The 23,227-nt window shown below is 37.4% G+C and overlaps 1 protein-coding gene across 1 annotated transcript in view; it reads left to right on the top strand.

Annotated features, from left to right (window-relative positions):
- Positions 1-23,227, top strand: part of LOC306886174 (gamma-2-syntrophin-like) — a 103,113-nt gene that overhangs the window by 19,523 nt on the left and 60,363 nt on the right. The window contains exons 2-8 of the mRNA XM_079443089.1: positions 2,882-3,019; positions 4,384-4,440; positions 4,709-4,766; positions 6,662-6,705; positions 9,804-9,845; positions 11,878-11,965; positions 15,029-15,120. Of these exons, the coding sequence (XP_079299215.1) occupies positions 2,882-3,019; positions 4,384-4,440; positions 4,709-4,766; positions 6,662-6,705; positions 9,804-9,845; positions 11,878-11,965; positions 15,029-15,120 (519 nt within the window). The remainder of the gene's footprint in view (positions 1-2,881; positions 3,020-4,383; positions 4,441-4,708; positions 4,767-6,661; positions 6,706-9,803; positions 9,846-11,877; positions 11,966-15,028; positions 15,121-23,227) is intronic.

The raw sequence follows: 23,227 nt of genomic DNA, 5'->3' as shown, positions 1-23,227 counted from the left end.
GAAATGACTGTCACTGCAGCCGGGTTTTATCAGAAACAATGGTCAAATATCGAAGCTGCAGTTATTTCTTATGATGCTTATTTTGTCCAGAAGAGTGTGGTGTTTTAGCAGGAAGTGAATGTTGAACAATAGCAATCTGGGGCCGCCAGCCCTAACGCTCTTCATTTTATTAATGCAATATATAATTTCTCTCTTCTTGCAATATCACCCAGTCATTTCATCAGTTTCATCTGCTGTATTTCTATGATAACTTGACTTGCAATCAATTATTCTGAAGCAAATATGAGGATGTTGTTCTCGGCTCCATCTCATGAGGGAGGTTTTGCTGTGCTGCTGTTCATCTGTGCGTGACCAAACATCACGCCGTTTGTTTTTTGTCTTTGGAGATTCCTGTCAGCGATCCTCGGCTGTTCTGAATGACACAGAAGCTGCGGTTTGATGTTTTCAGTGATGTTTGCAGAGATAAACGCCACTAGAGTGATGTTTCCTTATGAGAGTGTGTTGATCTAGCTGAAGCACATCCTCCAAAGTTTATGAAGTTGCATTGAAATATGAGAGTCAGTCCCTCAAAATTAATAATTCTGTGTACGAAATACAAGAGTCACTCTTGAGCCTGTGATTGTTCCCATTACTAATGTTTCAAACCAGTCTTTAATATAATTGAGATTGTTGTAGTTTTATTCATATTTTGAATTAGTTTTTATTTTGACATTCTGTTTTTATTTTTATTTTTGGTACATTTTGTTTTATTTTAGTCAGTGTTATATTTAACACTGATATTTTAGATATTTTCTGTTATTATTATTTTTAATTATTTAAAGTTTCAGTCATTGCATATGTTTTAAAATATGCCTATATAGCTTTAATTTATTAAATTTATTTATTTCAGGTTCAGTTTTATAGTACATCAATTTAAACTAAATGAACATGAGAAATACGCCTATTTCTTTTTTTATATTATTTTCTTTTTTCTTTTCCATCAGTATTATTTTAGTATCATTGAAACGCTTTAAGTTGTTAGTTTTGGAATATCTGAATCAGTTAAGCATTGCATTGCAAGCGCTACAAACGGATCATGTATTGCAAATCATTTTATTTAGATCGTGACTTTACGTGTCATGAATCATTTGATTCAGATTCAGACGTGGATCGCGAATCATTTGATGAACTGAATGATTCGCGATCCGTGTGTCTGTCGATGTCATGATATGAAATGATTGTTTGCAGAAAAGAAAGAAAGAATACACAAATACAGATCCCTTAAGAAAATTAACCATGGTTTTATTATAGTAAAAGTGTAGTAACCATGATATTTTTTATTTTATTTTGTTTTACTATAAATAGCATGGTTAAACTATGGTAAACATGGAGGCCGAGACGGCAGAAAGCGCACCCTGTTTGTTTTCTTTATTTTACAAAAGGGTTTTGTAAGGTTTTGTTGTTATTGTGGATGTCTTACTCACATGACCAAAAGTAATGGAGTTGAAGCTCTTTCCGCTGTTATCGGGACCGTTATCGAGTGCAGTAGTGCACTTGTTGAACTCTATATAACTTGTACAGCTTCAATTGTTTGTAAAGGGACATGAAAACATACCTGTGAGGTTGTTTGGCATTTATTTTGAAAGATGTGAAACCACAGAAAGCCTGATGAATAAAGATTGTAATTGATTCCATTCTTCAGCCACGGAAAGCTCCTCTGGGACACTTTTGTGGGTTAACTGAATTAACACTGCTCTCTTGACTCAGAGAAAACTGTTGCAACTGTACTGTTTCTGTTGCATTTATTCAGTTTATCTTCCAGAGGAGACACAGACAACTGCTTTTACATTCATCTCAGACTTGTGTGCTTTACAGGAATAGTTCATCTGAAAAGAGGAAAAAATGTCTGTGTTTCCTGCACAAAGCTGCACATATGACTTACATAGGTTACGGTTACATTACAGCATTTTAGCAGATGATTTTATCCAAAGCAACTTAGAGGAACAAAGACATTCAAGAGCCAACAGTATTTATATCTTGCATGGGTCAAATCTAGTACTTTTATGATATATTTATTGATGTTTTATATGCCTTGTTGCAGAGATTCCCAATCTTTTTTTGTCATCTGAACCTCTTTGAGATAAAATATTTACTTGCAGTCCATATGAGATTTTAAGTTAATATTTCAATAATTTTACAACATGTTCACTGGCGTTAGGTGACATATAGGTAAACAAATAAAACATTTTCAATATCTTTTTTTAGTAAGTGTATTATTTTTGACTTGTTCATATTTTTTAATTATTTACTCTAAATTTAAATTTAAAACTAAAATTGAAATGTTGAAGTAATTAATTATTAGCTTTGCATCATCAACTCTGTGGAAGAAAGATGATGGGGCAGTTGTCTCGAGTCTCAGGTCCGGCAGGGATTGTTGATTGTGGGGAATACCACGACTGAGGTGCCCTTGAGCAAGGCACCGAACCCCCAACTGCTCCCCGGTTTAATAATAATAGTTTATTATTAATTATGTGCAAAAAATGCATTGCTTCAAATTGCTTAGCATCAGCATAAATCCATTAATTATGAAGCCAATTCATTTAATTCAGTTAAAAAGTATGAACAAAATTTGACTAGCTGTAGATCATATATTATTTTGTGTGCATGATGAAGTGTTTATTTTGGCGCAAACTGTTCCTTTAAGACAAACAACTGTTTGAATGTTGGAGTTTGCATTAATTATGTTTTTGCATAGTTTTTTTAATAACAATTAACTGTCATTTTGAAATCCCTTCAGTTCTCAAATAGACAGAATTTCCTAAATATTATATTTTTTTCCTTTATTAATCAATCTAAATCTTATTATGTCTTCTAACATGTTTGTTTTTTGCTTTTTCAACAGACGAAAACCGGACTTGCCCTTTTGTACGACGAACACACAAGTAACACATACGACGTTCGTTTAAAGTTAATGAAAGAGCTGTTAATCATACAGAAGCAGGATGTGGTTTGTGTGAGCGGCGGTGACTCGCATCTAAATGTAAGTACTGAGTCTTTACCTTCGATTCGATCACGACTCATCGCTGCAAATCACAGCCGGCCGCAGGAGAGTGTTTTGTTGACAGATTACAGAACAAGATGCATTAGACAAGTTTTCATTACATTTGACAGCCTTATCAAGCTGTACACGCCACTTCATTGTTTCATGAGATGCATCATCATCATCTTCATCATCATCAGTAGCTTCACGCTCCGGGCCCTGATTCTGTCAAAACACAATGACAGTCATTAAATGTGTACAATGCATGCTGGAGAACCCAATATAGTCATAATCAACATCATTAGTGAGGTTTAGAGTGTCATTATAATCTGTTTTATAACTATAAGTGACCTGATCCATCATTTAGAGTAACTTTGACCCAGAAACACATTTTGAGTTTTGTGCATTTAAAGGAAAGTAAAAAGGAAAGTATTGGCTTTCTAATGGTGTAACTAATTATGATTCCACTCTAACGTGAGATCATTTACATTTTGGCCGTCATAAACCTTTGTTACTGAGAAATGATTTGCAATCCTTTGGATGCTATTTGATAGAGTTTTCCCATTTGAATTGATCAACTCATCCCCATAAGGATTACTAAACCATTACAGTGATTTGTTACTCTACTTAAGGTGAACGTTGTTTGAATATCTTGATAAAATTTACAAAATTGGAAAGTTGAGATGTGGGTATTTATTTATTTATTTTTAATGTTATAAAAAAATAGACACATAAACAGTAAAAATGTATTTAGTTTTCTTTTTTTGTTTATTTTCCCCCTAATATTACCTATATTTGAAAGTTTTTAAATGTCTTTTTTAATCTTATTTAAAAAATAGCCTATGCGAACAGTAAAAAAGTGTATGTATTTATTGTTTTTTTGTTTTTTTTATTTGCCTGATATTACCTGTTTTTGAAATTTGAGGCATTATGTTAATTAATATTATAATAATAAAAAAAAAATCAACACAAACAATAAAAACGTAGTCATTTTATTTAATTTTATTGCCCAATATCACCTGCAAGTTATGGAAGTTGTGGCTTTTTGTCTTTTTAAAATGTTATTTAAAAAACACTAGACATAAACATTATTTATTTAATTATTATTATAATTTTTTTGCTTGATATCACCGGCATTTTAAAAGTTGAGACCTTTTTTAATGGAACTTTTTTTTAAATTCCATTAAACATATTAATAGTAATATTTATTGATTGATTGATTTAGCCTGATTTTTTATCTGTATAAAGCTTTTTTGTTTATAGGCTTCAATTGAAGTGTTGCCTAATGACCACTTCTTTCTTTATTATGTGTTATGTGGTTGATGCTATGAATATTTTACCAACTAAATTCCCATTTTTTAAAGCACAGAACTGTTGTACTTCGGAGACAGCTGACTGGAGGTCTCGGTCTGAGTATCAAAGTAGGTCTTTTGCTTCTTTCAATATCGTTCATTCACTTTAAAGAGCTTAATTAAACACGCTCAGGTAGTGCACGCGTATCTCCACAGGCCAGATAATTATCGCACAGTATTCGTCTTTTAAAGTTCAAAGAGGATCTTGATATAAAGATCAAGTCTCATTAGTTTTATTCACAATAATCTTTGAAGAGGCAATAGATATGTATTTCTGAACAGTGCTGGGTGTAAGATGTAGAAGTGAATTTCCTTGACGGCTCTTCATGCATTTCAGGGGGGAGCAGAACATAAAGTGCCTGTGGTCATCTCAAAGATTTTCAAAGATCAAGTAGGTAAGATGACAAGTGTTCCTCCCATCCGCTGTAAAGCAAAGCACAGCACTAGCGATAACTGTTAAAGGAGTAGTTCACCCAAAAATGAATTTGCTGAAAATGTGCTCACCAAGATGTAGATGAGTTTGTTTCTTCATCAGATTTAGAGAAATGTAGCATTGCATCACTTGCTCAGCAATGGATGCTCTGCAGTGAATGGGTGCCGTCAGAATGAGAGTCCAAACAGCTGATAAAAACATCACAATAATCCACACCACTCCAGTCCATCTGATATTGTCTTGAGAAGACAAAAGCTGATACAAATCCATCATTAAGATGTTTTTAACTAAAAAACAAGTCTATAATCCACAAATGCTTCCTCCAGTGAAAAAGTGGCCTGGTGTGAATCAGGAGAGAAATCTGCCCAGATCAAGCAGCGTTTACAAGCCAAAACAGCTCTAAACAAATATGGATTATGGATTATGGACTATAGTTTGAAACTAAAAATGTCTTAAAGGGATCATGAAATGCTTTTTCTAAATATTATTTTGTGTATTTTGTTTTTATTTTCTAATGTTTTCTGAGGTGCACTTATAATCCTAATATATTTTTGTTTTTTGTCATCAAAAACTGTCATAACTGTCATTTTCTTTCCTGAATTTCACCTCTGATTTGAATGCTCTGTTGGAAGGGACTCTGTTGCTGCGAGACTCCAATGGAAACGCCCACTGCTGAGATTGGCTAACATATTTGCATATGAAATGAGCATTACATGTGGAACTCTCTCAAAAACTTTGACAGCATTCTTGATGTCATCATGAAAAGTGTTGAGTAGCATTATAATTAGAACGACTTCCGTTGCATCAAGTTTGCAGGCAAACACAGCTTGTTTCTTACAAAAAAAAGCTTTTGTCTTCACAAGACATTATCTGATGGACTGGAGTGGTGTGCATTACTTGTGTATTATTGTGATGTTTGTATCAGCTGTTTGGACTCTCATTCTGACGGCACCCATTCACCGCAGAGGATCCATTGGTGAGCAAGTGATGTAATGCTACATTTCTCCAAATCTGATGAAGAAATAAACTGATCTATATCTTGGATGGCCTGAGGGTGAACTATTTCTGTAATATACTGTGTAAGATCTTGTAGAGTACAGTTCTTTCTACTTTTGTTTTTCATTTAAAATAAATGCACTACACAGCCTAAATGTAGCCTGTTTGATATCCGTATAATTAGCACTTGCTCGCATTATAGTTTATTCATCGCGAGTGTCTGACAGCAGCTGCTAACGTGTGATTAGAATCAGTATTTGAGAACAGTTTATCTTTGTTGCATGCTGTAGAGTTCAAATGTATTTTAATCATGGCTAATTCAAGACTCTGTGCATGTCGACCTGCATTGCATTTGCAGTTTTATTGCTTTTTATTAGCTTCCCGCTGTCCTTTCTTACTTCTGAGATGCTTAGAATCAGAATCAGAATCAGCATGAGCTTTATTGGCCAAGTATGTTTACACATACAAGGAATTTGTTGTAGTGACAGAAGCTCCACAGTGCAACAGAAAGACAGTAACAGGACAGGACACAGGTAATAAAACAAAATAACAAGAAATAGCCAATAACCAATGTACAAAGCAGCAAAAAAATAAAAAATACACAATATATAATATATAATATAGTGAAGAAATATATCCGCCCTTGATACCAGAAAGCTTATGAAGTTTCATCATATTTGTCAGAAGGCATTGAACTAAAACCCAGATTTGTGTGAAATTCGTCCCAAAGCTCTTCTCTAGATCGAAAGGCTCATCAAACTCAAATCCTGATTGCCATGTCATCGCATTAAAGCACTATTAAATGAGTAATTATGTCCCAATCTTTCCATTAACCTCTGGCCGGACCGTCCGGGGCCGCAGCCGATCAGACGGGGATGCTGTTTATCGGCGACTCCGTGTTGCAGGTCAGTGTTTCAGGCTTTTGCACGCTCTCGCTCCTGACACGGCCCTCGGGGGCCAAGGGTGCATGTTAGAGCGCCGTTCCCTCTGCATTTTAATGACGCTTCCCTCTGATTCATTTTCTCTGGCTTGACTGGAGGTTTAACCTTTATCTCTTTGTATGAATCAGAGGAACAGCAACAGAGAGAAGAGAGCAAGAAATAGAGTAATAGTTCCTGTGGTGCGACTGAAACAAATGGTTTTATTACATTTTGAATGTCATTGAAGCTCTTTATAGGCCCTATAAATATACATACAGTACAAGTGTGAGGCCACAAGGTGAAGTAAAAATCATACTGTCCTCTTGAGAATCACCAAGTCTGATTCATTTCGGTTAATTTGGTGGACAGTTTATATTTAATCAATCAAAAAAACTTGCAGCATTTTACTTTCACAGAGGATGCAGGTAAATGCTGCTGTGCTGTACGAGGTGTATTTACTATACATTTATTTCCAACTGAGTGTAATTGGTCTTATTAAGTTATATAATTTAAATAATTTCTTTAAAAATATATATATTTTTACAGACCTCGAACTTTTAAACAAATATAATAATTAATATATTTGTATACAGCTGTGACAACATTTTTTTAAACTATCAAAACTAAAATTAAAATTAAAAACAAAATAAAATCTTTTATATTTTATAATTAACTAAAATTATGGCTCTTATGAAATTATATATTGAAATAAACATACAATTAAAATGATTTTGTACCCTTAATTATTGTGTTTGTGTGTGTCTGTGTGTTACAGAAATAATACTTTTATTAATTCATATACATACATATAATTAACTAAAAAAATATTTATTTATATATAATGAAATTAATAAGAATTAATGCTTAATGCAGCAAGAATGGATTTAAATTTTCACATTTTAAATTTAAAAGTGAAAGTGACAATAAAAATTACAGTAAAGACATTTAGATATAAATATATAAAGACAGCTGCTCTTTCGAACTCCCTTTTTTTTCCAAAGAATCCTGAAAAATAAGTGTCACCGTTTCTACAAAAATATACAGTGGTGTTTTTTTTTTTTATTACACCTGATTTGTTTTTTTATTTTTTTGCATGTTTGTCACACTTTAATGTTTCAGATCATCAAATAAATTTAAATATTAATCAAAGATAACACAAGTAAACACAACATGCAGTTTTTAAATGAAGGGTTTTTTATGAAGGGAAAACAAAATACAAACCCACATGGCTCTGTGTGAAAAGTGTAAAACATAACTGTGGTTTATCACACCTGAGTTCAGTTTCTCTAGCCACACCCAGGCCTGATTACTGCCACACCTGTTCACAATCAAGAAATCACTTAAATAGGACCTGCCTGACAAAGTGAAGTAGACCAAAAGATCCTCAAAAGCTACACATCATGGTGAGGTCCAAAGAAATTCAGGAACAAATAAGAAAGTAATTGAGATCTATCAGTCTGGAAAAGGTTATAAAGCCATTTCTAAAGCTTTGGGACTCCAGCGAACCACAGTGAGAGCCGTTATCCACAAATGGAGAAAACATGGAACAGTGGTGAACCTTCCCAGGAGTGGCCGGCCGACCAAAATTACCCCAAGAGCACAGCGACGACTCATCCAAGAGGTCACAAAAGACCCCACAACAACATCTAAAGAACTGCAGGCCTCACTTGCCTCAGTTAAGGTCAGTGTTCATGACTCCACCATAAGAAAGAGACGGGGCACAAATGGCCTGCATGGCAGAGTTTCAAGACGAAAACCACTGCTGAGCAAAAAAAACATAAAGACTCATCTCAGTTTTGCCAGAAAACATCTTGATTATCCCCAAGACTTTTGGGAAAATACTCTGTGGACTAACGAGACAAAAGTTGAACTTTTCGGAAGGTGTGTGTCCCATTACATCTGGCGTAAAAGTAACACAGCATTTCAGAAAAACAACATCATACCAGCAGTAAAATATGGGGGTGGTGGTGTGATGGTCTGGGGCTGTTTTGCTGCTTCAGGACCTGGAAGACTTGCTGTGATAAATGGACCCATGAATTCAGCTGTCTACCAAAACATCCTGAAGGACAATGTCCGGCCATCTGTTCGTGACCTCAAGCTGAAACGAACTTGGGTTCTGCAGCAGGACAATGATCCAAAACACACCAGCAAATCCACCTCTGAATGGCTGAAGAAAAACAAAATGAAGACTTTGGAGTGGCCTAGTCAAAGTCCTGACCTGAATCCTATTGAGATGCTGTGGCATGACCTTAAAAAGGCGGTTCATGCTCGAAAACCCTCCAATGTGGCTGAATTACAACAATTCTGCCAAGATGAGTGGCCAAAACTCCTCCACAGCGCTGTAACAGACTCATTGCAAGTTATCACAAACGCTTGATTGCAGTTGTTGCTCCTAAGGGTGGCCCAACCAGTTATTAGGTTTAGGGGGCAAGCACCTTTTCACACAGGGCCATGTGGGTTTGGATTTTGTTTTCCCTTCATAATAAAAATAACTTCATTCAAAAACTGCATGTAAATTTGTTTGATCTGAAACATTAAAGTGTGACAAACATGCAAAAAAATAAATTCAGGAAGGGGGCCAACACTTTTTCACACCACTGTAAAGCAGCACAACTGTTTTCAACATTGATAATAATCAGAAATGTTTCTTGAGCAGCAAATCAGTATATTAGAATGATTTCTGAAGGATCATGTGACACTAAAGACTGGAGTAATGATGCTGAAAATTCAGCTTTGATCACAGAAATAAATTATATTTTAACAGATATTCGCATAGAAAAGAGCTATTTGAACAGTAATACTATTTCACAATTTTACTGTAAATTTTTCTGATCAAATTAATGCAGTCTTGATGAGCAGAAGATTTCTTTCAAGAGCATTAAAAAGCTTTCCAACACTTGAACGGTAGTGTACTTAAAATTACAAAAAAATATTTCTAAAAATAAAATGTTTGGTTGCATCACAGTGAATTTTGCATGAACTGTGGTTAACTGTCATGAAAATGATGTAAAGATACAAGTTTTGGGGTGAATTGTGATCTCAATGTGTTTAGTTTAATATTTTCTTTTCTTTTCTCTACACAGGTCAATGGCATTAACGTGGAGAAGTGTACACACGAGGAAGTCGTGAGTATCTGAGTCTCTTTCATCCGTGTTCTTGAAACGACATTGATACAGAATCAATCAGATTCCACTGAAGCGCTCAATCCTTTTATATCAGCGATTCGCTTCTCCCTGTACAGCCTCAGCTGCACCTGATCGATAGCGAGTAGATTCATCTCGAGAGAGAAAGGATGAGATGCTCGCTCACTCCGGCAGCTGTTCCTCACATCTCCATCCGGACATGATTAGTGATTTCACCGAACAACCGCAGACTAACTAAGACATAACTAAGACCAGTGATACATGAGAGAAGATGACAGAAATCATCCTGTAGGACAGAAACATCACAAATCAGATTTGTCATGATCAGTGGAGATCAAATGAAGGTTCGGCTCAGATGTTTCTGAGTTTATTCTGATCCCAATGTCTCAATATGAGCTCAAATGTTTCTGAGCTGCTATTCACATTCATTTTATAGCTCTATACTCATTTTTGGTACCACTTTACAATAAGGTCTCATTTGTTAACATTAGTTAATGCATTCGATAAAAATGAGCAACATTTTTCTAGCATTTGTTTAGAATGGAAATATTTGTAGCTAGATGTATTTGTTAAATATTTATCTAGCATTCTTTGTTAATAATTGTTCATTTATTGTTTGTTCATGTCAGTGTTTTAGTATCATTGAGATACATTTATACGACCCGAATTCCGGAAATGTTTTTTAAATTTGAATAAAATGAAAACTAAAATAATTTCAAATCTCATGAGCCAATATTTTATTCACAATAGAACATAGATAACATAACAAATGTTTAAACTGAGAAATTGTACAATTTTATGCACAAAATGAGCTCATTTAAAATTTGATGCCTGCTACAGGTCTCAGTTTAAAAATCAAAATATCTCTATGAGCTCAAACATGTCTAGTTTTAAAAATAAAATAGCTTATTTGCAGGAATGTCCCGAGTTCGACCTCCAGCGATGAATGTCTGTGAGTGTAAACAGTCTTTAGATTGAAGGCATCTTGAGTTTTAGAGCAAAAACACACATGAGGGTTTCTTGGCAAATACGTGGTTTCTTTTAGAATCAGCTCTCTGTGGAAATGTTGTACAAGTCTGTCCTGTTTTCATCAGAGAGGAAAGCTCAGATTTGTCAGATTTGTGGTTATGATCAAATGAAGTCTAAAATTTAACATGTAATCAGAACTGATCCTGTTTCTAGTGGTCCATCACAATCTGCTGCAAACTGCATTCAGATCTGACTTCTGATATAAACACACTTATCCTGCATGGTGGATAATATCAGTTTCACCCTGTTTTTTTTTTTTTTTTTTTCTTTTTTTGTAAAATGTGTGTTAATACCTTTTAAAGCTGATTTTAAGTTTTAAGTAAATTTTAAGTAAATTTTATTTGTTTTTTGGTCTTAATATTTCTATTTGGCTTTCATTTATTTGTATTTCAGTTTTACTAATTTTAGCACATTGCTAATTTTCATTTAAGATTTTGAGATTTATGTTTTTCTTCTAATATTTATATATTATACAAATAATTTAAATGTAATAAACTAAAATTAAATGTTTTTTTTTTTTTTTTTTTTTTTTTTTTTTTGCATGTTGTGACCAATAGCTGACATCAGAGGACCATGAAATGTTTAATTATTAAAATATTACCTTAAATTCTAAATTCAAGTAAATATTTTAGGTCAGAGAAGTTCAGCTGGCAAAGAAATTGTGAATCCCTGAGTGAGATGATGAAATCTGAAGATACGAGACACTGACTGAGTAATTGCTTGTCTAGGGAGTGGTTAGTGAACCTGAACCCAACACTTGATGGTCCAGCACTCCAGCAGAGAGAGATCACATGACGTGTGCTGTAATAATAGTTTATGAGAAATCTCTGAGAGATTATATGATGATTGCGTAGAGATGATTTAATCCAAATGTTGCAGCTCCTCGACTCAATTAGGTGTGAAACAGTCATTTAAATGCAGCTCAAGCTCATCTTCTCATCCTGATGTCAAGAGGATGTTTTATCTCTTTTATATTTCTGCGCAGGTTCATCTTTTGCGGACGGCAGGGGATGAAGTCACCATCACTGTACGCTACCTCAGGGAAGCGCCGGCCTTCTTAAAACTCCCATTAGGTAGGTTTGCTTCACATCTGAGCTCTGCTACTGAAGCTCACTGTCTGGATAGGCAGCTGCCTTCTGAGGAAGCATCCTAACTGCATAGTGAGTGATCGGTGTGCTCTGCATGATCAGAAATATTGCATTTAACACAAATTGCATGGCAAACACATGGGAGATTGTTGCAATGGATTCTGGGACTGCCTTCTCTGGAAAGTTTACAAGTGAGGCAGCCTTTGTAAAGTAAAGATTATGGCAGAAGCAAGTTGCATTTGTCATAAGTTTTAATTCTGATTTTTGCTTATATAGTTTGCATTTTGAGCATTTTTGATGAACCGCAATAAATCAGAAAATGCCACTAATTTAACTAGTTTATTTGGCGACCCAACAACATTTAATCTTCTCATTCTCTGTAGCAACACAATAATGAAAAAATATGCAAATACAACATTAAGTACCAGTGCTATTTTAGTATTATTGATATACTGTCGTAATGTTTTGCTTTTTTTATATTGAATTAGCCTTTTTATATATTTTCAGTTTTCATTTATTTTATTTATTTATAAATTTTTTAAATCTTAGTAATTTTGATATGTGCTTTTGGCATTGTCTTTATTTCTTTTTTCTTTTTTTTAAGATTTCAATATAGCTTTCTTTTTTAGCAGTTTTAGTTTTAGTAATTTTAGTACTTTTTAAGACATTTTATTTTAGTATTTAAACATTTTAAACAAACTTAGCATTTTTCCAAAGCAACATTTCTAATTTTCTATCTATATATATATATATATAATTTTTTTTTTTTTTTTTTTTTTTTTTTTTTTTTTTTACCATTTAAAAAAAAGCATTATGCATTAAAATATTATTTTTTTTACTTTTTTTACTTGTTTTATTTTTAGTTAACAATAACATCACTGTCAGTTATATATAATATCAGCACCCTTGGTAAATATCATCAAAGAAGGCTGTAAAAATGTATCTGCATCGTTAATCCTTTTGACCTTTCATTTAAAAAAAAAAAAATCACAAAAATCTAACCTTTCATTGGAGAATAAGAATTTAAAATGGGGGGAAATTAACAATTAACGGCACCCTTTTATTCAATACTTTTTGAAACCTCCATTTGCCAGTTTAACAGCTCTAAATTTTCTCCTATAATGCCTGATGAGGTTAGAGAACACCTGACAAGAGATCAGAGACCATTCCTTCATCCAGAATCACTCCAGACCCTTCAGATTCACAGCTCCATGACGGTGCTTCTTCTCTTCAGTTCACCTCACTCATTTTCTACAGGGTTCAGGTCAGAGGACTGGAATGGCCAGCAGAAGCTTGGTTTTGTGCTCAGTGACCCATTTTTGTGTTGTTTTTGAGGTTTGTGTTTGGATTATTGTACGGTTGGAAGATCCAAACATGGCCCATTATAAGATTTCTAACAGAATCAGTCACTTGTTGATTTTTTTTATCTGTTGGTATTTGATAGAATCCATGATGCCATGTGTCTAAACAAGATGTCCAGGACCTTCAGCAGAAATATAGGCCCACAACATTAAAAAGTATATTTCATTCTACACATGGGGTACTTTTTATCCTTGTGTTCACCAAACCCATCTTGAGTGTTTGCTGCTTAAAAGCTCATATTTTAGTTTCATCTGACCATAGAAGCCAGTCCCATTTGAAGCTCCAGTCGTGTCTGATAACTGAATATGCTGGAGTTTTTTTTGGATGAGCTAGGAGAATTTTTCTTGAAGCCCTCCCAAACAACATGTGGTGATGTAGGGGCTGTTTGACAATTTTTTTAAAGATTTTCTGACCCCGAGACTCAACTATTTTCTGTAGTTCTCCAGCTGTGGTCCTTGGAGAGTCTTTAGCCACTCAAACTCTCCTTCTCACCGTGCATTAGGACGATATAGACAAACGTCCTCTTTCAGGCAGTTTCGTAACATTTTATGTTGATTGTAAATTCTTAATTATTGCCCTGATGGTGGAAATTGGGATTTTCACTGCTCTAGCTCTTTTCTTAAAGCCACTTCACTAATTTGTGAAGCTCAATTATCTTTTGCTGCACATCAGAAATATATTCTTTGGTTTTCCTCATTGTGATGGATGATTAAGGGAATTTGGGCTTTGTTTTCCCTCCTGTTTATATTTCTGTGAAACAGGAAGCCATGGCTGAATAATGTCATGTTCATAATCACCCTGGAGTCCTCAAAATTGTGAACATGAATGAGGATATACTTCAGAGATATTTTACTCATAAGAATTTCTAGGGGTGCCAATAATTGTGTCCAACGTTTATTTGAGAAAAAACTTTTATTTCATAAAACACTTATTATCCAATGAAAGGTTAGATTTTTGTGAATTTTTAAAATAAAAGATAACAATGCAGATTCATTTTCACAGCCTTCATTGATCATATTTACCAAGGGTGCCAATATTTTTGGCCATGACTGTATATATTACCATTTTACCAATTCAAGGTTTTTTTTAATGGATATAAAGGTTTTATTTTATTTTATGTTATACACCTTATGCACAACCTTTGCTCTCCGTTTTGTTATGCCATTGCTTGAAAGCATCCTGGGTACTTGTCATTAAGTGAAAAATAGAGAAACAATTAGAATTTTTCCAAGTCATCCATTTTTTTTCAGACTAAAATTACTTGAATGCACATCACATTTCAACTAGTAGGAACTTCACAGACGAATCTGAATGCAGCATCGACTCTCAGGAAGGCGAATCTCTTGGGATTGAAGCCAGCAGCTGTGTGCTGCATGAGACAGAAAGACGACTTTCAGAGGGGTGTGTCGTAGATTCCTCTGCATGAAATCTACTTTTTTTGCTCTGCATTTTTCAGTGACGGCCGTGTCAGAACTCCTGCATCTCGTGCATTTCACACTCACTTTATACCCATAATCTCCTGTGACTTTGGTGTCCATGGCATCGTGACAACCCAGAAAGTGGCTTGCCAAGCTAATGCACGTCATATCGCACGGATTTAGAAGTGCGGAGTCACTAGAGTAGATTTGCACACAGTATGAGCTCTGCCGTATATAGAATATGTAATAATCTGCCGTATTCCCTCAGGTTCACCTGGACCGTCCAGCGATCAGAGTAGCAGGGCGTCCTCGCCGCTTTTCGACAGTGGTTTGCATTTAAATGGGAACTCGAGCAACACGGTAAGTCACCTTTTGTATCATTGTGAGCATCACTTCTGTTAAGGAGCTTATTTATAAGCTTCGAAAGTGAGAAAAATTACAAAATCGGGTTGAAAATGCTGTGTCAGATAGAGAGCTGGAACTGACTTCTTGAGCACTCTGGTTTTAGGTGAGCATCACTATTATTTTTGCTCATAATTGGGGTTAGTAGTTTTGACCAAACCTCTAATAATTAGTATTTAGCTTATTAATGAATTTATGTCCCACAATTGCAAGTTATAAACTTTTGACAAATAAATTTACTTCTCGCAATTCTGATTTTTTTCTCTCCAAATTTTTAGTTTACATCTAGCAATTAATAACATGCAATAGCAGGATATAAGCTTCATTCAGGAAAAAAAACCCTCATAATTGCAAGATGAAAACTTGCAATTGTAAGTTATAAATTCTCAGACTTGTTATAACGTTCTAAAGTTCTCAGACTTGCAGGTTATTAATTGATATAAAGTCGTAATTCTGAGAAAAAAAACCTGAATTGCTAGATGTTAGCTAAGTAAAAAAGTTTATATCTCACAGTTGAAAAAATTATCACTTTTTTCTCAGAAATCTGTGTTTACACCTCAAATTTATTAATATACATTTGTAAGATATAAACTCACAATTCTAAGAAAAACAAGTGAAGAGTTCATTTGCAAAAATCGATAACTTTAAAAAAAAAATTGTATGGGCCCCCCCAAACGATTTTTTATTTATTTGATTTTTCTGACGTAAATAACGTTGCGTGACTATTCACAAGCTGTTTTAATTACAGTATAAATGCTTGGAAATAATATTTAACGTTTTCAAGTCCATGCATTGCACGCAAGCCACGCAATAATCGCAATAAGCTTTGTGCTTTTTTTTATTATAACACAAAGTCTCATCCTTCTGTCAATTTTAAGATCGAATACAAACAATAAATTTGTTTTGTGCTCTTTTATTTGTAGTGAGGTAAGAGGTAACTATAGTTGCCTCGGTTCAAGCGGCATGTGAATCAATGATATTTTCCTCTTTAATATTTGCAGCACGAAATAAACATGAAAAAATATTTGAATGCGTATTGAAAAAAAAATCAGAACAATTTAATACAAACCAATGTCTCATGAAATAGATCAATTAGAGTTTCAAAAACATCTATAAGCCTATGTTTTATTGCTGTTTTTTGTGTTAAGAATTGTTTTTTTGTTTTTTTTACTGAGTATAAGTGTAATTTTCACATTAACTTCACGCAATATAACATGATTTTATTATCGTAATTTTGACATTATTCTTAAAATAGTATGTGTCACAGATCTGCCAGGCTCTGTCACCAACCAATCACAGCGCACTCCCTCACCTGAGTACTGATCACACGCACCTGCACATCATTGAGCCACTCATTAGCCATGCCATAAATACACACACCTCACAGCACCCCAGTGTCCGGTCTCGTTCATGCGAAAAGGACTGCCATAGCTATCACAGCTCTATGCCTACTACTTACCTCCTTGTTTACTTGCCTGCAGTGTCTCCTTCCGAGTGTGTTCTCCAGCGATCCCCAGTCAGTCTGCTCCTGTGTTCTGTCCCTGTCTACCATCTGGGTGAGGTGTGTGTCCAGTTTGTGTTCCAAGTTCCCTGTCAAAAGAAGATGCTCAAGTTAACACTTCTCCAGTTCACCGAAGACCTCCAGGATCACCACTCACCTGTCTCACTCCTTGTTGCTCAGCTTTTGTCAATAAATACCTGTCAATTCATCCATCTCTCTGTCCAAGTCCTACTTCTGTAACAGAAGACCGGACCATCACCGACAGACAAACAGCATGAGCACTCCCGACCCCTTCCAAGAGCTTGTGGATAGACTCCAACGAGCTCTAACACCGGCACCACAGCCTGCACCTCCCATCACTTCCGTCACCAGTTCCACCAGTTCTTCCACTACCGTGATCTCCAGTCCCATGGCCAGGCCAGCGCCCTGCGTGGCGATTCCATCGCCTTGAACTCCACGTCCATTGAAAGTCCTCCAGAGAAGTTATCAGTAGACATTTCTGCCTGTTACTCCCATTTCAGTGATGCGTTCTGCCCCCAGAAAGCCTCCCAGTTGCCTCCACACCGGCCATGGGACTGTACAATAGACCTATTACCGGGTGAGCCAGTGCCCCGTGGGAAAATCTACCCACTCTCCATACCCGAGCAGAAGGCCATGGAGGAGTATATTGAGGAGGCACTCAAGCAAGGTTATATCCGTCCCTCCACATCCCCTGCTTCGTCGAGCTTCTTTTTTGTGGCCAAGAAAGACGGAGGACTATGACCTTGCATCGATTATCGAGCCCTGAAAAAGATAACGGTCAAATTCCGTTATCCCCTTCCTCTCGTCCCAGCGGCATTAGAACATCTTCGTGGAGCCACCGTGTTCACCAAGTTGGACCTCCGCAGCGCCTACAGCCTCATCAGAATACGTGAGGGGGACGAGTGGAAGACGGCCTTTGTGACCCCTACTGGCCACCATGAATATCTGGCTATGCCCTATGGTCTTGTCAACGCCCCTTCCGTATTTCAAGATTTCATGCATGAGGTGCTCCGGGAGTATCTCCACAAATTCTTGTTGGTCTACATAGATGACATCCTCATCTACTCCCAGAGCATGGCTGAAAATCGCCACCACATTGCGGAGGTCCTGCAACGCCTGAGAGACTTCCACCTATTCCTCAAGGCAGAGAAGTGTTCCTTCCATCAGTCCTCAGTGCAGTTCCTTGGATATATCATCGACAGCTGTGGCATCCAGATGGACGAGGGGAAGGTGGACTCCTGACACCATTAAAGAGCTTCAACGGTTCCTGGGGTTCGCCAACTTTTACCGCCACTTCATCCATAATTACAGCTCCATCACCAGCCCACTGACCAACCTGCTCCGCAGCAAACCCAAAGCTCTCTCCTGGACCCCAGCCGCCACCGAAGCCTTTGAAAGGCTCAAGAAAGCGTTTACTAATGCCCAGTCCTTGTACACCCAGACCCCAGGAAACCGTTCATTGTGGAGGTCGATGCATCCACCTCAGGAGTTGGTGCCATACTCTCCCAGCAGCAGGAGACACCAGTTAAACTCCATCCATGTGCCTTCTTCTCTCGCAAGCTCAGCCCGGCGGAAAGAAACTACGACATAGGTAACAGAGTGGTCATTGGTTGGAGGGTGCACAACATCCCTTCACAGTTCTCACCGATCACAAGAACCTGCAGTATCTGAGAGAGGCCAAGAGACTGAACCCTCGTCAAGCCCGATGGGCCCTTTTTTTCACACGCTTTAAGTTCACGATTTCTTACCGTCCAGGTCCCAAGAATGTCAAAGCCGACACCCTGTCTCGCCTCTATGACTCCAAGGAAGAAACTAGTGAAGAACCTGAGTCCATCATCCCCGAGAAGATCATCGTAAGTCCCATTCAGTGGAATTCAAGACCGTTCACCCCCACCAATGCTTCCACGGCCACTCCGCCGGGCTGTCCACCCGGATTGCAATATGTTCCCAGGGCTCAACGCACACCCCTCATTCAGTCTGTACATTCATCTCTGGGCACTGGCCACCTAGGGGCCAATAACACTCTCTCGCTGCTAAGAGATCGCTTCTGGTGGCCCAATATGGCCGGAGATGTTAGGTTCGTCCAAGGCTGTGTAGACTGTGCCATGTCCAAGAGTCCACGCCACTTACCAGCAGGCAAGCTGCTTCCTCTGCCCGTTCCCAATCGGCCCTGGTCACACCTAGGAGTTGACTTTGTTACGGACCTTCCTGCCTCCGATGGTAACACATGCATTCTGGTGGTGGTTGATCGATTTTCTAAGTCATGTCGTCTTCTTCCTCTCGAAGGCTTACCCACAGCAATGGAGACTGCCGAGTTGATGTTCAACCACGTCTTCCAATACTTTGGTATCCCTGAGGATATCGTCTCTGACCGTGGACCCCAATTCATATCAAGGGTATGGAAAGCCTTCTTCAAGCTCCTAGGTGTGACCATCAGTCTGTCCTCCGGATACCATCCCCAGACGAACGGCAGACTGAAAGAAAGATCCAGGAAGTAGCACGATTCCTTCAAACCTTCTGCCATGGCCACCAGGACTCTTGGAACCAGTTCATTGGCTGGGCCGAGTACGCCCAGAATTCTCTGCACCAACCAGCCACCGGGATGACTCCGTTCCAGTGCGTGCTCAGTTACCAGCCACCCATGTTCCCCTGGTCTGGGGAACCGGCGGATGTACCATCAGAAAACTACTGGTTCCGAGAGAGCGAGAGGGTCTGGGACGCTGCTCACCACCATCTTCAGCGAGCAGTGCGTAGGCGCAAAATGACAGCCGACCTTCGAAGATCCGAAGCTCCCAAGTACCAACCTGGACAGAAGGTCTGGCAGTCAACCAGGGACATCAGGATGCACCTACCTTGCAAGAAATTAAGTCCCAGATTTGTTGGCCCCTTCACCATAATCAAGCAAGTCAACCCACCACGGTCACTTACCAGCTGAAGCTGGTCACTTACCAGCTTCAGCTTCCCCCCTCAGTACAGGATTCACCCCACATTCCATGTTTCACTGCTTAAACCTTACCAGTCTCCTGTTTCTCCCTCCACAGAGCCTGGCCTGACGGAGGAACCCCCTGTCCCATTGATCCTGGAAGACTGCGCCATCTACCAAATTAAGGAGATCTTGGACTCCCAGCGCCGTGGTGGTCGGCTGGAGTATCTTGTAGACTGGGAGGGCTACGGCCCAGAAGAGAGATCATGGGTTCCCAGAGATGATGTTCTTGATCCTGTCTTACTTGAAGAGTTCCATGCCAGCCATCCGGAACGTCCAACACCCAAAGGGAGGGGTAGACCACCACAACGTCGGGGTCCTCGGCCCTCGGGAGCGGGCCGTGGAGAGGGGGAAGTGTCACAGATCTGCCAGGCTCTGTCACCAACCAATCACAGCGCACTCCCTCACCTGAGTACTGATCACATGCACCTGCACATCATTGAGCCACTCATTAGCCATGCCATAAATATACACACCTCACAGCACCCCAGTGTCCGGTCTCGTTCATGCGAAGAGGACTGCCATAGCTATCACAGCTCTATGCCTACTACTTACCTCCTTGTCTACTTACCTGCAGTGTCTCCTTCCGAGTGTATTCTCCAGCGATGCCCAGTCAGTCTGCTCCTGTGTTCTGTCCCTGTCTGCCATCTGGGTGAAGTGTGTGTCCAGTTCGTGTTCCAAGTTCCCTGTCAAAAGAAGATACTCAAGTTAACACTTCTCCAGTTCACCGAAGACCTCCAGGATCACCACTCACCTGTCTCACTCCTTGTTGCTCAGCTTTTGTCAATAAATTCCTTTCAATTCATCCATCTCTCTGTCCGAGTCCTACTTCTGTAACAGTATGACGTTAATCTTTAGTTATTTTGCAGAGTGACACTAAAATGTCGCTGTAAGCTAATTATACTACATGCAAACACAATCTTGGCACAGCGGCCCAAAAAACAAAACAAAGTAAAAATAGTATGAAGTTGATGATCCTGACTCCCCATATATCCTCATTGGATTACATAAAGTTTTTCATTTTTGATTTTAATCGTTTTAAAGTAGTAATTTATAGCATTCTATAAATATATTTATCATGTCAGTGAGGCAAGTATTTGCTGAGTTCCGGTTCAGTTTTTGTGAAGCGTTCCTGCTCAAGACCAAGACTGCAGAAAGCCACCCTGTTTGTTTTCTTTATTTTATGACGGCTTATTTGAATTTTCCACCAAAAAAAAAATTAAAAATTAAAAATGCAAGTGATCTTGCTAGCGCCTCCATCTCCTTCAAACCGCGCTTCAGCTTCCACTCTTAGCACAAACGATTGGATATTTATCACACATTTATGTTAATTTTTTTAATTAAGTTTTTTTATGTCTCAAATCGTGTTTATTTGAGAAGGCTAAACTGATCAAACCTATGCCCAACTCACTGTCTGCGCTGGCTGCTTGGTATTTAAAAAGAAAAAAACAAGAACTTGAATTTAACAAACTGTTCCAATCATGTTTCTAAATGAACTTAATAAAGAAACTAAACGAAATATAACCACTTTGCCATTAAAAACCAAAACTGACCTTTTTAATGGCTGCAACAGCAACTGTGTAAAGGGGAAGAGAGGGAGAAAAAAGACACGGGCTCGGGTTGGACTTGGCTGGAGAATTCTGATAAACTGTCGGACAAGGGCTGGGCCCGTGCAGGGCTCTGTATTCGTTCCCTTGTTTCAATTAAAAGTTTCCCCTCGGCTCAGGCCCTATCTGCCTGGGCCCATATGCACCTGCACACCCTGCATACCCAGACGCTACGCCCCTGCTTCAAGTTTATAACGTAATTACAATGTACAAACTCATAATTGCGAGTTTACAGATTCTGACTTTTTCTCTGAATTTCTCAGAAAGTTTACATTTCACAATTAATAACTTGCAATTGCGAAAAAAGTCAGAACTGCAAGTTTATAACACAACCGTGAGGTATAAATTCACAATTATGAGTTTACAGCTTGTAATTTTGACTTTTTTTCTCTGACATCTAGATTTACATTTCTCAATTAATAACTCACAATTACAGGAAATACATTTGAGATATATCATAATGAAATTATGAGATGTAAACTTGCAATTCTGAGAAAATAATTGCAAGTTTATAACACATCTGTAAGATATTAGATGTAAATAAATCATCACAAATAATAACTCACAATTGTATATATATAGATATAAAGTAGCAATTTTGAGAACGTTTATAACTCACAATTGCGAGTTTACATCTTGCAAATTGAAAATTATGTGTATATCTTGCAATTAATAACACAATTGTTAAACAAATAATTGAAAAACTCATTTGTCAGTTTATAACTCAATATTATAAGATATATACTCATAATTGCAAGTTTACATCTTGCAAATTCAGTTTTTTTTTCTTAGAATCCTTAGTATAAATCTCGCAATTAGTAACTTGATTGTGAGAGAGAAATGCAGAATTCTGAGGAAAAAAAGTCTGAGCTATGAGATAAAAAGTTGCAATAAATTTAATATTTTTTATTCTGTGACGGAAATAATACTGAGGTGCACTGTTTAGGTCAGGTTTGCGTTGAGGAGCCGCTAACAAAACATTTAAATGTAACAAGTGTAAATGTCAACATTATCATATGCTGTGTAGTTAAAGGTGCAAAAGGTGATGCTTTCAGTGCTATCAGGCTAAAGTTAGCATTTTCCAAGATGTCCTACTGCACCCTTAAACTATTAAAGTCTGTCAGGTAAAACAAAAGCATATTGTTGCAGTTGAAAATATTGCTTCTGTAAATATTTAGTTTATGCATAGAATTAGGTTTTAGCTAAGTTTAATCGTCCAATGCAAAAATAATTAGTAGTGTTTAAGATGTCACTTACATCAAAACTAGGCTAAATTGTAACTAATGTGCAGATGGTGCAACCCCAGATTATCATTGAGTTCAAGTTCAAGTTCAAGTTGAGCTTTATTGTCATTCCGCTACATGTGGGGACATACAGTGGAACGAAATGTCGTGTCTCGCAGGACCACGGTGCTACATAAATACAGACATACAACAATGAAGTAAAAAACACTATAAACCTATACACAAACTAACCTACTGACAGATTTAACTATAAGTATACTATATATAAGTATTTATCAAACTAAAAGAATAAAGGATAAAAAAATACAAACTATACGAATGCTTCACATAAATATTACCCTATACAAACTAAAAAAATAGAAGATAAAAAATACAAACTATACGAATGCTTCACATAAATATTACCCTATACAAACTAAAAAAATAGAAGCTAAAAAATACAGACTATACGAATGCTTCACAAATACTGTACATGTGCAAAGAGAGACATTTGAGTCAGCAGCTGGTTGGGGAACAGTGCAGGATGATTTGTAGTGCATGAGCATGTAAACATACATATATTGCTGAGTCTTTTGTGGGATTGTACACACGCAGCAGTGTGTGTAAGTGTCCATAGTGCACATAGTGTACATTGAGACGTTTTTAAATAGTCTTAGTTACCACCCATAACATCACTGTCCTAAAAAGAGTCCTCATGTATACCGATGGC

This window comes from Barbus barbus (genome assembly GCF_936440315.1).
Source record: "Barbus barbus genome assembly, chromosome: 20".
Lineage (NCBI taxonomy): Eukaryota > Metazoa > Chordata > Actinopteri > Cypriniformes > Cyprinidae > Barbus > Barbus barbus.
This window is presented reverse-complemented; position numbering and strand designations above follow the sequence as displayed.